The 13,295-nt window shown below is 40.1% G+C and overlaps 1 protein-coding gene across 9 annotated transcripts in view; it reads left to right on the forward strand.

The window, feature by feature from the left end:
* The window catches only part of ryr3 (ryanodine receptor 3), a 380,840-nt gene that overhangs the window by 114,515 nt on the left and 253,030 nt on the right, over positions 1 to 13,295 (forward strand). For all 9 annotated transcript variants that reach the window (XM_063051027.1, XM_063051036.1, XM_063051064.1 and 6 more), the window contains 5 exons: positions 1,089 to 1,281; positions 2,417 to 2,633; positions 4,646 to 4,750; positions 10,171 to 10,274; positions 10,394 to 10,477. In XM_063051027.1, the coding sequence (XP_062907097.1) occupies positions 1,089 to 1,281; positions 2,417 to 2,633; positions 4,646 to 4,750; positions 10,171 to 10,274; positions 10,394 to 10,477 (703 nt within the window). The remainder of the gene's footprint in view (positions 1 to 1,088; positions 1,282 to 2,416; positions 2,634 to 4,645; positions 4,751 to 10,170; positions 10,275 to 10,393; positions 10,478 to 13,295) is intronic.

A 13,295-nucleotide genomic window follows, 5' to 3' on the forward strand; every position in this document is an offset into this window, starting at 1 on the left:
TCTGCACCAAAACCCCGTGAAACAATAGCTTACAGACACACAAGAAAGAATAACATCTATCCCAATTGATTCGTTTGCTCTCTTATCAATAATATAACCCAAACAAGCAGAGTGAGAGAGAGGACTCCTTACATCGCAGTTATTATTACAGAAAAACCATTTTAATTATAACATAACAAAGAAGCCATTTTGTTAGCCTTTGCAGTAACATAAAAGAAGAAACCCCTTACATATATATCTCGATAAGCTGACTCACAACCACCTGAGACTTATAGAACATAGAGGAGTACAACACAGCAACTGACCTTTCAACCCACAATGTTGTGCCGAACCAATTAAATGAGTAATCAAATTAACAACTAATCCCTTCTGCCTGCATAATGTACATATTCTTCCATTTCCCTCACATCCATTTGCCTATCTAAATGGCACTCAGAAATCACTAATGGATCCACTTCTACCACCAATCCAAGCAGTGCATTCCAGCACCCACCACTCTCTTGAGTTCTGCAGCCCCTTAGGGAAACAGTTCGATTAAGTTCACGTGGGGGAGGGCGAGAATCTGTTTGCCTTTCTAAATTGGAGTGGATCAGTTACAAGCAGCGGTTGGACAACTAACTTTGGAATGTTTTTTCCAGAGTTTAAATGAGATATGGGAGGGGGGATTTTTTACAGAGAGAGAGAGCGAGAGAGAGAGAGAGAGCGACAGATAGACAGACAGACAGAAAGGTGCCCAGAATGCACTGCCAGGGGAATTGGTCGAACAAGGTACAAAAGCAATGTTTAAGAAGCATTTAGACAGAACAGACTGGGAATGCCAGGATATACACCATGTGCAGGCAAATGGGATTTGTTAGAATGGCATTATGACTGGTGCAGAAATGAAAGACTGAAGGACCTATTCGTATGTTGTACTGTTCTTTGTCTTATAAATGTAAATAGTACAAGACTGCACTTAATCTTCCTTAATCCATTGCTCTCAGCCCAACTCTAATGAAAATTACATGTTCATGTCGACAAGATAAAAGTTGCTGATACTCCATTCTCAATACTTTGACATGAGCGTTGTTTATTTTCCCATCTGATAGGTCGAGTGGCCAGGGCTGTAGCATCACCAAATCAACACATACTGAACTCCGATGACGTAGTTAGTTGTTGCCTGGATTTAGGTGTACCTAGCATTTCCTTCCGCATCAATGGACAACCAGTACAAGGAATGTTTGAGAGTTTCAACACCGATGGCCTGTTCTTCCCGGTGGTCAGCTTTTCTGCAGGTGCCAAGTAAGTTTATTGTCTCTTCCACGCCATGATATTTCATTTTGACTCTGATATTGCTCTGTTTTAGTCAATCCTTTGAAACTTAAGGATATAAAGTAAATTGTTTGTAAGTAGATAAATTGTGCAATGTCCAGGCCCAGCAAATATCCACTTCAAAGTTTATACTTATACAATTTTCAAACTGAGTGTTATGTGGTAGAATTGGAGAAATGTTTAAGTTAGTACAGAGTATCCTGATTTCTTCATGTAGCACCACTAAAAATACATTCAAAAATCATTTATGTATCACATTCCTGATTCTCTCAGATTGAAGATGTTTATCTTCTTACTTTAAAATTAAGTGAACAATATGACTGCAGTTTTTAATAGTCTCTATGTACTGTAAAACAATGTCAGTGGATACACAATTTTAAAGGCAAGTTGCATTTGAACTGCTTACTGTCATGTATATATACAGGTATTTTCTTTTGGTGGCATGTGGGGAAGTATGCAGTTCAAGAGAAAGTAAGATGCTATCTTATTGCATCTCCTCTAATTTCCGTGGCACGTACAGATGGCACATGCAGTACTGAATTACTGTACAGACTGTCCCACTTTACTGGAGGAGAGGTTAAGGAAAATCATTGGGCATGAGCCCTAATCCAAAATGCCGTGTTGATTGCAAGGTCAATGAGAATCAGGGGATGGTCAAAAAGGCACCATGGCAGCAGTTGAAAAACTGATATTCTCTCAGTCCAGCAGTTCTACTCTTCACAAAGAGAAAGCAAAGAATCAATTTGTTATGTTCTGTCACTTTCACAACCTTCTTCAGGCCATAGCGATTACCCTGATTCTGCTTCAATCGCACGCAGTGCAGGGTTCTACCAGGAAGGGCCTGTGTTAGCTAGGTAGCCAGACCATGTATGTAGTTATGGAGGGAATAATGGCGCCAACAGCAAGCATACTGCACACTTATAGTGACTCTACGTACCTGTGACCAAAATGAGAGGGCAGAAAGGATGATGAGATGGGAAGAAGAAAGCATTGGGCCAGACCCCAGCATGATTTTTTTCTTTAGCACCGATGAAAGGAATTACATATGGCTGGTTAAATTTGAGAGACTGCATTGCAGTTTAACTTACTTTCTTTTTCTTTCAAGAGTACGTTTTTTGATTGGTGGTCAGCATGGAGATTTTAGATTTTTGCCTCCTCCTGGATATGCACCCTGCTATGAAGCACTACTGCCAAAGGAAAAGATGAGATTAGAGCCAATTAAAGAATACAAAAGAGATCATAATGGTGTTCGAGATTTAATAGGAACTCCAGGTCATCTTTCCCAGGCCTCCTTCATCCCCAAGCCAGTAGATACCAGCCAGGTACTTTTAAATCTCTTGAAATGCAATACGGTAAATAAATTTTTACAATGTTATGTAGTTCAGCAAGTGTGTGTGTGTGTGTTTGTGTGTGATTTATACAAACGTTTGTAAAATAATGATAACAATGTGACAGTTTTATTCATACTTGGGATGTAAATTTCAGTGGCAATAGCAGCATTAACTGTTCATTCCAAATTGCTCTTGATTTAAAGAGCCGTAAAAAGACAACCACACTGGTGAGCCTAGAATCCACACATACAGTAAGTTAATTAGAACAGAGACTGCCACTCCTGATAGCTGTACACAAACCAGATAGGGCTTTTTTTTACAATAAAGTATTTTCATGGCTATTATTACTGTTGAGCAATTTTATAACTATAGGTAAACTATATTCACATTCCAGATTTATCCTGCAGCAACAAGGATGCTCTGCAATTTTTCCCTAATGTGGAACATGTTTACAAAACAATTTTATTACCAAAGCTGCAGATTGCAGTATATCCAGATCTCCATAATGGATAACACATGATCCATTCATTGTTCACATAAAAAATAATTGCACAAATAAAGAACCAGAGTCTTTTCTGACTTCTTATGAAAAATCTGAACAACTTTTTGATAGGTAACAATAACAGAAATGATTTTTAATTATCTCTTCATCATTAACTTCCCTAAATGTTGGATAGGATTTGAATTAATAGGTAGAGATCAGTGATCTAGAACTCTAGAAATCAGTGCAGCAATAACTACTGTATTGTGATTCAGTTAAAAACGTAATGTGAACATGATAAAACTATGTAAACCTTTTCCATTTTAGTCTGCCACATATTTGTTTTGCGAATCTCTCAGCAAACATTTATGATGTATGTTGAATAATTTATTACTTCTTAAAGAATAATTTCTGGTGGTACAGCTTCAATTGTAACTTCTATTTTTTTTTATCATTTTTAAATCATAATTTAGTGATCCTACTGGAGTTTAGTAAACACTTAAGGTGAGAAGTTAATTTTGAAGCACTGACCATTAACCTTTATAAATTTATTTTAGCTGCACTTTTTTTTTCAGAACTCTTTAATTTCCACCTCCTCCTCAAATATTAATTAATGCTGAAGTTATATTCTTAAAGAAAAATTTGAATTAAATTGAATTGTGAAATTAAATTGACTTCTTACATCCTTCACATACATGAGAAGTAAAAAAATCTTTACGTTACATCTCCGTCTGAATGTGCAATGTGCAATTTATAGTAATTTGTAATAAATAGTATGGACAGCAGAACAGTCAATATAGCATAGAAATACAATTGTGTCAGTGTGAATTAATCAGTCTGATAGCCTGGTGGAAGAAGCTCTCCCGGAACCTGTTGGTCCTGGCTATTATGCTGCAGTACCGTTTCCCGGATGCTAGCAGCTGGAAGAGTATGTAGTTGGGGTGACTTGGGTCTCCAATGATCTTTCGGGCCCTTTTTACACACCTGTCACTGTAAGTATCCTGAATAGTGGGAATTTCACACCCACAGATGTGCTGGGCTGTCCGCACCACTCTCTGCAGAGTCCTATGATAAAGAGAAGTACAGTTTCCTTACCAGGCAGTGATACAGCCAGACAGGATGTTCTCAATTGTGCCCCTGTAAAAGTCCTTAAGATTTGGGGATTCATGCCAAACTTCTTCAACCATCTGGGGTGAAAAAGGCGCTGTTGTGCTGTTTTCACCACACAGCCAGTATGTACAGACCACCAGGTCCACGGTGATGTGTATACCGAGTAACTGAAAGCTATTCTTCTTCTCAACCCCAGATCCATTGATGCAATAGAGGTCAGCCTGTCTCCATTCCTCCTGTAGTGTAAACCAGCTCCTTTGTTTTTGCGACATTGAGGGAGAGGTTGTTTCCTTGACACCACTGTGTCAGGGTGATGACTTCTTCTCTGTAGGTTGCCTCGTTATTATTTGTTGTGATAGTTCATGTTTATTATTTTTAAATGACATTGCAATCAATTACTTCTTAAATTCAGATTGTTTTACCTTCACACCTTGAGAAAGTCCAGAACAAGCTAGCTGAAAACATTCATGAACTTTGGGCGACAAACAAAATTGAACTTGGTTGGACATATGGGAAGGTAAGGAAGTGACGCGACTGGGATAACTTGATGCATTAATCCTCCGACGAGATATCTGTCAGAATGATATGTTGCTGGATAGTAAAGGAATTAAGGAATATGGGGACGATGCTGGAAAATGGTGCTGAAGTAGAAGAACAAATAATAATTTTATTGAATTCCATTAGCCAGAAGGCTTTCTCTTACTTTTGTGTCCCATGTTGAATGTTCTAAATCATCCCTTTCCCTTCCCATAGTATCTAACAGTATTTATGATTAACTTTACTATTGCTTAAAATAAATAAATCAATTATTAGCTGCTGGGGAAATACAGTATCCCAAAATGTTTTCCTGGCCAACACAAGTAACAGAGGATGCTACCAATGTAATATTAGTGAGCTTTCTCAATCACAGGGACTTCACATGATCTGTTAATATAGTGAGTTAACTGCTTACTGTGTATGCCTGAGTTGCTGTCAGTGAAGTATATTGTAAACAATATGGAGAAATTGGCTTTTGAGAAGGTAGATTGCCAAAGGCATGTTTGTTTTTTTCTCTCTCTCTCTCTCTGGCACTACTTTCAGGAAAAAAAAAGGTGTTGTGAAAAGTTACTTTCAAAGTCAGTTTTAATGAAAATGCTGGAAATGTTTAGTAACTGACCCTGCAGCCAGAATTGAAGATTTTCACTATAAACTAGAGCAGAGGTGCTGCCTCACAACCCCTATGACTCTAGTTTCAGTGAACCATGTAGTTGTATCCAAGATTCCACTGTTATACAACACTTCCCAGGGCATTGCCATTTGCTCTGAAATTCCCACCTGGATTTGACATTGAAACATGCGTCATTTGCATCAGTTCAAATCAGCAAGGATTATGCTGCGTTGCTTGTAGGCGTTGTCACGCTTCCAGCACCAACATAGCATGCTAACCCTCTCTAACCTTAAACCGTATGCCTTTGAAATGTGGGAAGAAACCAGAGCATCCGGAGGAAATCCACGCGGTTTATAGGGGGAAACGTACAAACTCCTTACAGTGGTGGGAATCAAACCCCAATCTTACAGCTGACTGCTGTAAAGTGTTTCACTAGCTGCTACTTTACCATGTTGCCAAAATTGTTGACATGGATGACAAATAACGATGGCCTCAGTACCAACCTCTAGTCAGAAGCAGACCATTAGTCATGGGCCTCCACTCTCTTCACTCCAGTCCTTATTTATCATATTACAACCTTCACATTTCCTCACCACAATTGCAACATTTCAGCCTAGCTCCTGCCTCACATTTCCCATATTCAAGTTCCCCAGTGCATCTTCCATATCTTTGTTTTCTCCTTCAGACTGCCGCAATATGCCCGAATTTCTGACATTTAAAGCATCTTAAAGGTGGTGGTATATATATTCTGACCTCATAACACGTATACCCTAAGTAAACTTTAGTCGGCAATCTCTCTTCATCAAAGTTGATCATAACCGATAAACTATCACACTTTTTCCCATTTCTTGTAACTTTCAAACATTTGGCCTCAATAATTTTTGCTCCTTTTATGTTCTGTTTAATCTCATCCATAGTAACTTTTGTTGGCATTCCAAAATAACTCCTCTAGTCCACTTCCTATTGTTGGGTATTGAGCATTGTGCTTTTTTGCCATCTATTTTATTTAATCTAATCACTTTGCCTTGTTGAGCACTATCCCAACAAATCACTAATTGCGATCCATTTAGCAAAGTCTTTGCTCTTTTGACTTCGCCTATAAGTTTGTTGATTATCTTCGTCAAATGAATCAGGTTCCATTCACCAAAAGACACTACATCTTCGCACAGTGTTATAATTGCTTTAATCTCATCTTCTTTCCGTTGTTTTGCTATCCTGTTTTATTTGTCTCCTGACTCCTGAGAGTTTGACATCTCATACCTCTGTTTCCTTTCCTCACTCTCTTCACTCCATTCCTCCATCTCAAACTCACTTTCACTATCCGTCGACCTGTTCATCCTACAGGACATTTTCTTCATCATCTCAGCAGTTGCAACCTCCATGCTCTTTTCCAACTCCACATTTCTGTCCTAACCACCAGCCAGCCACTCAACTCAACCTCCCAGCCTGGCCCAGTTCAGCACAGCAGTTCGACTCACTCAGCCCACCAGTTCTGGCACATTCTTCCACAGCCCCTTTGGGGTTTGTTCCCAACAACCTACCTCAATCAATCTTTGAAAGCTCCTGAATACATTTAATTTCAGCACCATCTAAGTACTTAACAGTATTGTAGTGCTAATTTATGGTAAGAAAGTTAAAATCACCTACTATGGCAACTCAATTATTTTTGCAACTCTCCACAATCTTCTCGAATTCCTGTTGACTATTAGGGAACCTTTAGTTTCAGCTCAAAACCAATGTGATCGACCCCTTCTTATTTCTCTTTTCTATCCTTAAAGCCTCATTAGATGATCCTACAGTAATTTTATCTCTGTCTACTGTCTACTGTTCCTTTAATCAAACATGCATCTCTCCCTCCTCTCTTTCCTTTACCTCTATCCCACCTGGTGTTGTCAGTGTAGAGTTTGCACTTTCTCCCTGTGACCACATAGGTGCTCTAGTTCCAACCTATTGTACATCCTCTAGACATGCTGATTGGTCAGTTAATTGACCAGTGTAAACTCAGTCGAGTGAGATGGATGGTAGAATTTGGAGAGAGTTGCCGGGAATGTGGGGAGAATAAACGGAGATTGGCGTTGACTTGTGTTTGATGGTCTGTGTGGACTCTATACGCTGAAAGTCCTGTTTCTCTGCTTTACAATTCCATGACTGTGATATCTGCAATGGTGTATTCTGTCTCAAAATTATTTTGTAGTCTAATTTCTAACTGGGAAAGAGAAAACAAAAAGCTAATTTCTTTCCTGCTGTTTAAAAAAAGAACAAATCTGGGTTTAAAATTAATTCAATTCATCAGGGCCCATACATTTAGCAGCAATAGAAGAACACATCAATTAAAGCAACATAATCTACCTCCTATCATGTTGCATTAAATGACAACGTATTGTTTACTAGCCTTTAAGTGATAGTAAAAATAGGTGGACATTAAATATCATTGGCATATCATACCCAAGTCCAAAGTAACAGAGGTCAGCTACACCACAGCCATTTTATTTTATTTTCTAATCTAATATATGCAGTATTATTTCTGTCTGAAACTCAACCATAGCAAGATTAAGTATAAAGTAAGGCCTGTTCATTGAAATTGGAAAGGGGCTTGCTCTTGATCTATCCCAGCCATGAAGTTTCTAATGAAGCATACTCTTGTGAAAACCTTGTGGAGGAGTTTTATAATTGATGTGAAAAGCAGTCTGGTAATTCATTAATGCCAGAGGTTACAATTTGTGCATGACGCATTGGGGATTGAACCGATGTCGGAACTGATCCCCGTTTCATCACTCTGAACCATCTCATTTGTGGTATTTTAATGAAAATTAAATATTTTAATTACTCTTTTATATTTCATGGTAGCACTCACATGTAATAACATTGCCAAGTATACACAGTTATAAAAAAATAAATTATTGGCAGGGAAATATTTAAGGTTGGAAGCTACCCAGATAGAATATGAAGTGTTGTTCCTCCAACCTGAGCTTTGCCTCATGGTGGTAGCAGACATGTTGGTATGGGAATGTTCAGTCGAACTGAAGTAGGGGGCCACTGTGAGATCCTGCCTGACACTTATTGTTGTTTGTGTCCAAGTACATCAGCTTCAGGTGATGGCAAACACAGAACTAATTTTAAAAATTATCCACACCACTCAACCGTTGCCTTTGTGAGCATGATATCTCACTAGCTATCTATTTTTGATGTAAAGTTGTTGTACTACTTGCATGACTAGATTCAAACAAAATCTTCACAAAAATAGCATTAAGATGTGCAGCATCTATGTAAAAGAGTAAACAGTCAATGTTTCAGGCTAAGACCCTTCATTGGGACTGGAGAAAAACCATGAGAAGTCAGAGTAAGAAGGTGGGGGAGGGGAGGAAGAAATACAAGGTAGTAGGTGATAGGTGAAACTGGAAGGGAGGAGGGGTGAAATAAAGAGATGGCAAGTCGTTTGGTGAAAGAGATAAAGGGCTGGAGAAGGGGGAATCTGATACAGGAAGACAGAAAGCCATGGAGGAAATGAAAGGTGGAGGAGCTCCAGAGGGAGGTGATAGGTAGGTAGGGAGATGAGGTGAGAGAGAGAAGTGGGAATGTGGAACAGTGAAGGAGGAGGCTGGCACTACCGGAAGTTCAATAAATCAATGTTCATGCCATCAGGTTGGAGGCTACCCAAATAGAATATAAGGTGTTGCTCCTCCAACCTGAGTGTGACCTCATTGCAGCCGTAGAGGAGGTCATGGGCTGACATGTCGGAATGGGAATGGGAAGTAGAATTAAAATGAGTGGCCACTGGGAGATCCTGCTTTTTCTGGCGAGTGAAGCATAGGCTAAGTGGTCTCTAGATCTATGTTGGGTCTCACTGATATACAAGAGGCCATACCAGGAGCACTGGATACAGTAGATGACCCAACAGACACACAGGTGAAGTGTCGCCTCATTTGGAAGGACTGTCTGGAGCTTGAAACAAATGGACAAGGGAGTCGCATAGAGAGATTCTTGTGGAAAGCAGAAAGTTGGGGGTGGGGTGGGAATGATGTGCTTCATTGTGGGGTCCCATTGGAAACTTTTTCTCCAGTCCTGATGAAGGGTCTCGGCCCAAAACGTCGACTCTTTACTCTTTTCCATAGATGCTGCCTGGCCTGCTGAGTTCCTCCAGCATTTTATGTGTGTTGCTTGGATTTCCAGCATCTGCAGATTTTCTCTTGTTAATAAATTAACTAATCCCATTTTGAACTTTTTTTTACCTAATCTTCCCCTTAACCGATTCTAACTTTACCCTTGAACTAAGGGACAGCATGCTAACGTATTAGTTAGTATAACTCTATTACAGCACCAGTGATGCAGCTTCAGTTCCACTGCTGTCTGTAAGGAGTTTGTATCTTCTCCCTGTGACCGCTTCCTCTGAGTGTTCCAGTCTCCCCCTACCTTCCAAAGATGTATGGTTTGGTAGGTTAATTGTAATTGGGCAGTGGGGACTTGCTGGGCCAGAAGGGGCTGGTACTGTGCTGAGTCTCGAAATAAAATATCCCTTCTTTTCCTTACTTGATACCTGGCCTATACTGGCTTTGTTAGTGGTTGCACTATACATTGTGTGCATTTATCAGAATATGATTACTTAAGAAAGTACAAAGTTGATTTATCTATACATTCACATCCCAGATCCATTCACTCCATTGCTGCAAGCTTCTCACATTTCCAGCAACTTGCCAATCAAGAAAAATGTGACCATTATCAAAGAAGGATTCATTGGAACAACTAATAATTCATTAATTTATTCACCAATGACTGCCTTGTTTCTTCTTCAGGTACGTGATGACAATAAGAGACAGCACCCTTGTTTGGTGGATTTTGATAAGCTACCCGAACAAGAGAGAAACTATAATTTACAAATGTCCCTTGAAACCTTAAAGTAAGTTTAAAATGTTGTTCAATATGTAAGATAAAAAGCTATTAATTACTGTATATCAATTTGCCTTGTGTTTGCATTTAGTTGATGAATTTACAGTGTTTATTGCAATGCCTTTACAGGACCCTCCTGGCTTTAGGTTGTCATGTTGTTCATATTAAACCAAAAGCAGAAGAATATTTACAAAGAATGAAACTTCCCAAAAAGTAAGTTTATTACAGTCATGAGAATGTTACCGAGAGGTGTTTTGTTTTAAAGAGACTAGCACAGGTTTTTCAACATCTACTTTTTATTTTTCATAAAACTATTCATGTTTACCATCTGGACTAAAAAATGCATGTGAATTGTGCTAGCTTTCAGGATCACAGAAGTTTTGTTAAGGATTTCAAGTTAATCTGAATGAATGTTTTTGCAAAATATGACTAGGTGGAGATGTGTAAGACAAGTTGCAGGTTCTAATTATTTTTGAAGTCACGTGATCATAATTGTTTTCTGTTGAGTTTATAGTCTTTGCTGAGAAGTAAATAGATCTAGAGGTGCAATGCATTGAAGCTAATGTAGTCTTTTCCCATTGTATTTTCATGGAAATATCAGCTTTGGGTTATATAGCATGTATGCTTCTTTATCTCCACCTCAAATACCACGGAGGTTGAAATTCCTGAGCTCCAGCTGGGGTTGGGGATGCTGGGAGTTACTAGAAAACAAGATCACTGTAACCTTAGTCCTGGAATATTGGACAGAGCCTAATTGCATATTGCTCCTTAAACTGTCAGGCTTTGCATCCCAGTCAAAAAGGAGCTATCAAAGTTGTCAGCTCTCTTCCTCTTTCCCTTCGTCCTCAATGTAGCAGGTTGCCTTTCTCTGAGTGGTCTCTGCTCATTTTCCCAGCCGTGCTGTATTCCAGAAATAGTCTACTTGTGCACCCTTATCTAGCATCTACTGGTTTATGCAAAAACATTGCTTGAAATCAGCAAACCATTCATGAGCGTGTCACACCACTTGCTGTCAGCTTTTGCAAGTTAAAAATCATAGTGGAAAGCTAACAATAGAAATCATCCCATCAGCTGGAGCAAGTCATGCATTAGTTAGCATTGGTGAGGATTCTGTTGCTGTTACAATGTGTGTTTAGTATTGTAAAGTTAAAATTATCAGGTGGTTCAATGGAATCCACAGTGGCAGTGCTGGGATCAGATCAGTACCACAGACTAAGGATGCCTTGATCTGCTTGCTCTGCAATCACCCAGGCAACAATGTTCACTGTGTGTACACTGCTGTCTTTACTAACATAGCCTCCAGTGAAGTTTGCTGTGGAGGTGTGCACGTGTGTGGACATTTGCCACGGATGACACTTTGGTTTCTGGAATGCCTGAGTAATGATCACTGGTAAGCCCAATTCCAGGCACAGAAATTTTTCAGAGAATATTCTTTTTTAGATTTCCTTTAAGTCCAGAAGGGTCTGGTGAGTAACACTGAATCAGGGCCATTGAGGTGCTCTGGCAGTAGGACACTCCTGTCTCAGCCCAGCAAGTGACCAAATATTCTGCACTTTGGGACAGAGTCAGTGCTACTGTGAAAATGTGTACATGAGTCTGGTTTGTGCCCTGGTATTGTATCCTGTAAGAATTTCAGAGTCATTGTCTCCTTGAGATGATTACTTTTGGGAGAGATTACTCTGAAATGATATTGATGGTGAGATACATCCTAGGATGCGCTGGGACACATCATCAGTGATGTACCCTGGGGGTCATTAGGTGTTTCAGGTCTTCCAACGTCAGACACCCTCGCCCAGGTGACCCAACCAAGGTTGATCAGGCCCTGGCTTGAGTCCCAGCAGTATTGGTCCACAGGTGGCATCTCTTGATCCATAGTTATCTGGAGGCTCGCTCAGCACCCTCTGTAACGGTCCTGATGGCTCTTTTCTTTGCAGCCCCCAAAATGCCAGGGAGAGAGCAGGTTCTGCAGAATGAGTAGACAGAAAAACCTCTACACCTTACCTCCATAGGCTCACTTTGTACCCTCCACCCCTGTCTCTGGCACTGCCCTACCAGCTTCTGGTATTTGGCTTTCTTACATTCAATCACCTCCTCAATCTGGTCTTCCCAAGGCGCTGTCAGTTCTACCATGACCACCTGCTCGTTGAACTGATGATGATGGAATGAAGTCAGGGAACTTCAATGCTTGCCAAGATTGACTTTCAATTGCCAGTCAGATGCTGTGGCGAGCAAGCCTTCTGGTGGTGTGGGTTGAAGTGGTGTTTGGTCTCCAGCTTTGACAAAGGCAGTGGGCTTTCTTGGTTGGAGGAGGTGCCCCCTGTTGTTAATGGCTGAGGAGATACTTTCTGCCACTGCCTTCAGCTCCTGGTCATGGTGTCCTCCAAGCCACCTTATACTATATTGAATTGAAAAGCGGGCTCCATTTCATTATGCACCACAGTAAGACAGTACAGTATGGATACGGGCTCTTTATCCCCATGAATCCATGTCAAATATGATACCACCCACCTAGTCCAAATCGACCCATATCCCTCTGAACCCTGCCTCTGTGACTACCTAACTAAATGCTTCTTAAATTTGTATCTTCCTCAGTCATTCCTCTGGCAGCTCATTCCGTGCATTCACCATCCTCTGTGTGGAAAATCTTGCCCCTCAAATCCCTTTCAAACTTTTCCCTCTCATCCTGAAATGATGCCCCTAGATTTGGGCTCACCTACCATGGATAAAAGAATGTTTTCATCTGCCTTTTCCATGCCCCTGGATGATTTTATAAACCTCTATAACATCACCCCCCACTCTGCTGTGCTCCAAGCAATGCAGATCTGGCTTGGACAACCTCTCCCTATAATTCAGACCCTCTAATCCAGGTAGCATTCTCGTAAATCTTTTCTACACTCATTAAAATTTAACCACATATTTGTATAACAGGAAGAATAAAACTGCACACGGTTCTCTAAGTAGGGCCTCACCAATGATTTGTACAACCACAATATGCAGTAATATCCCAACTCTTCTCTGTGCCCTGATTGTT

The sequence above is a fragment of the Mobula hypostoma genome, chromosome 1 (genome assembly GCF_963921235.1).
Source record: "Mobula hypostoma chromosome 1, sMobHyp1.1, whole genome shotgun sequence".
In the NCBI taxonomy this organism is placed as follows: Eukaryota; Metazoa; Chordata; class Chondrichthyes; order Myliobatiformes; family Myliobatidae; genus Mobula; species Mobula hypostoma.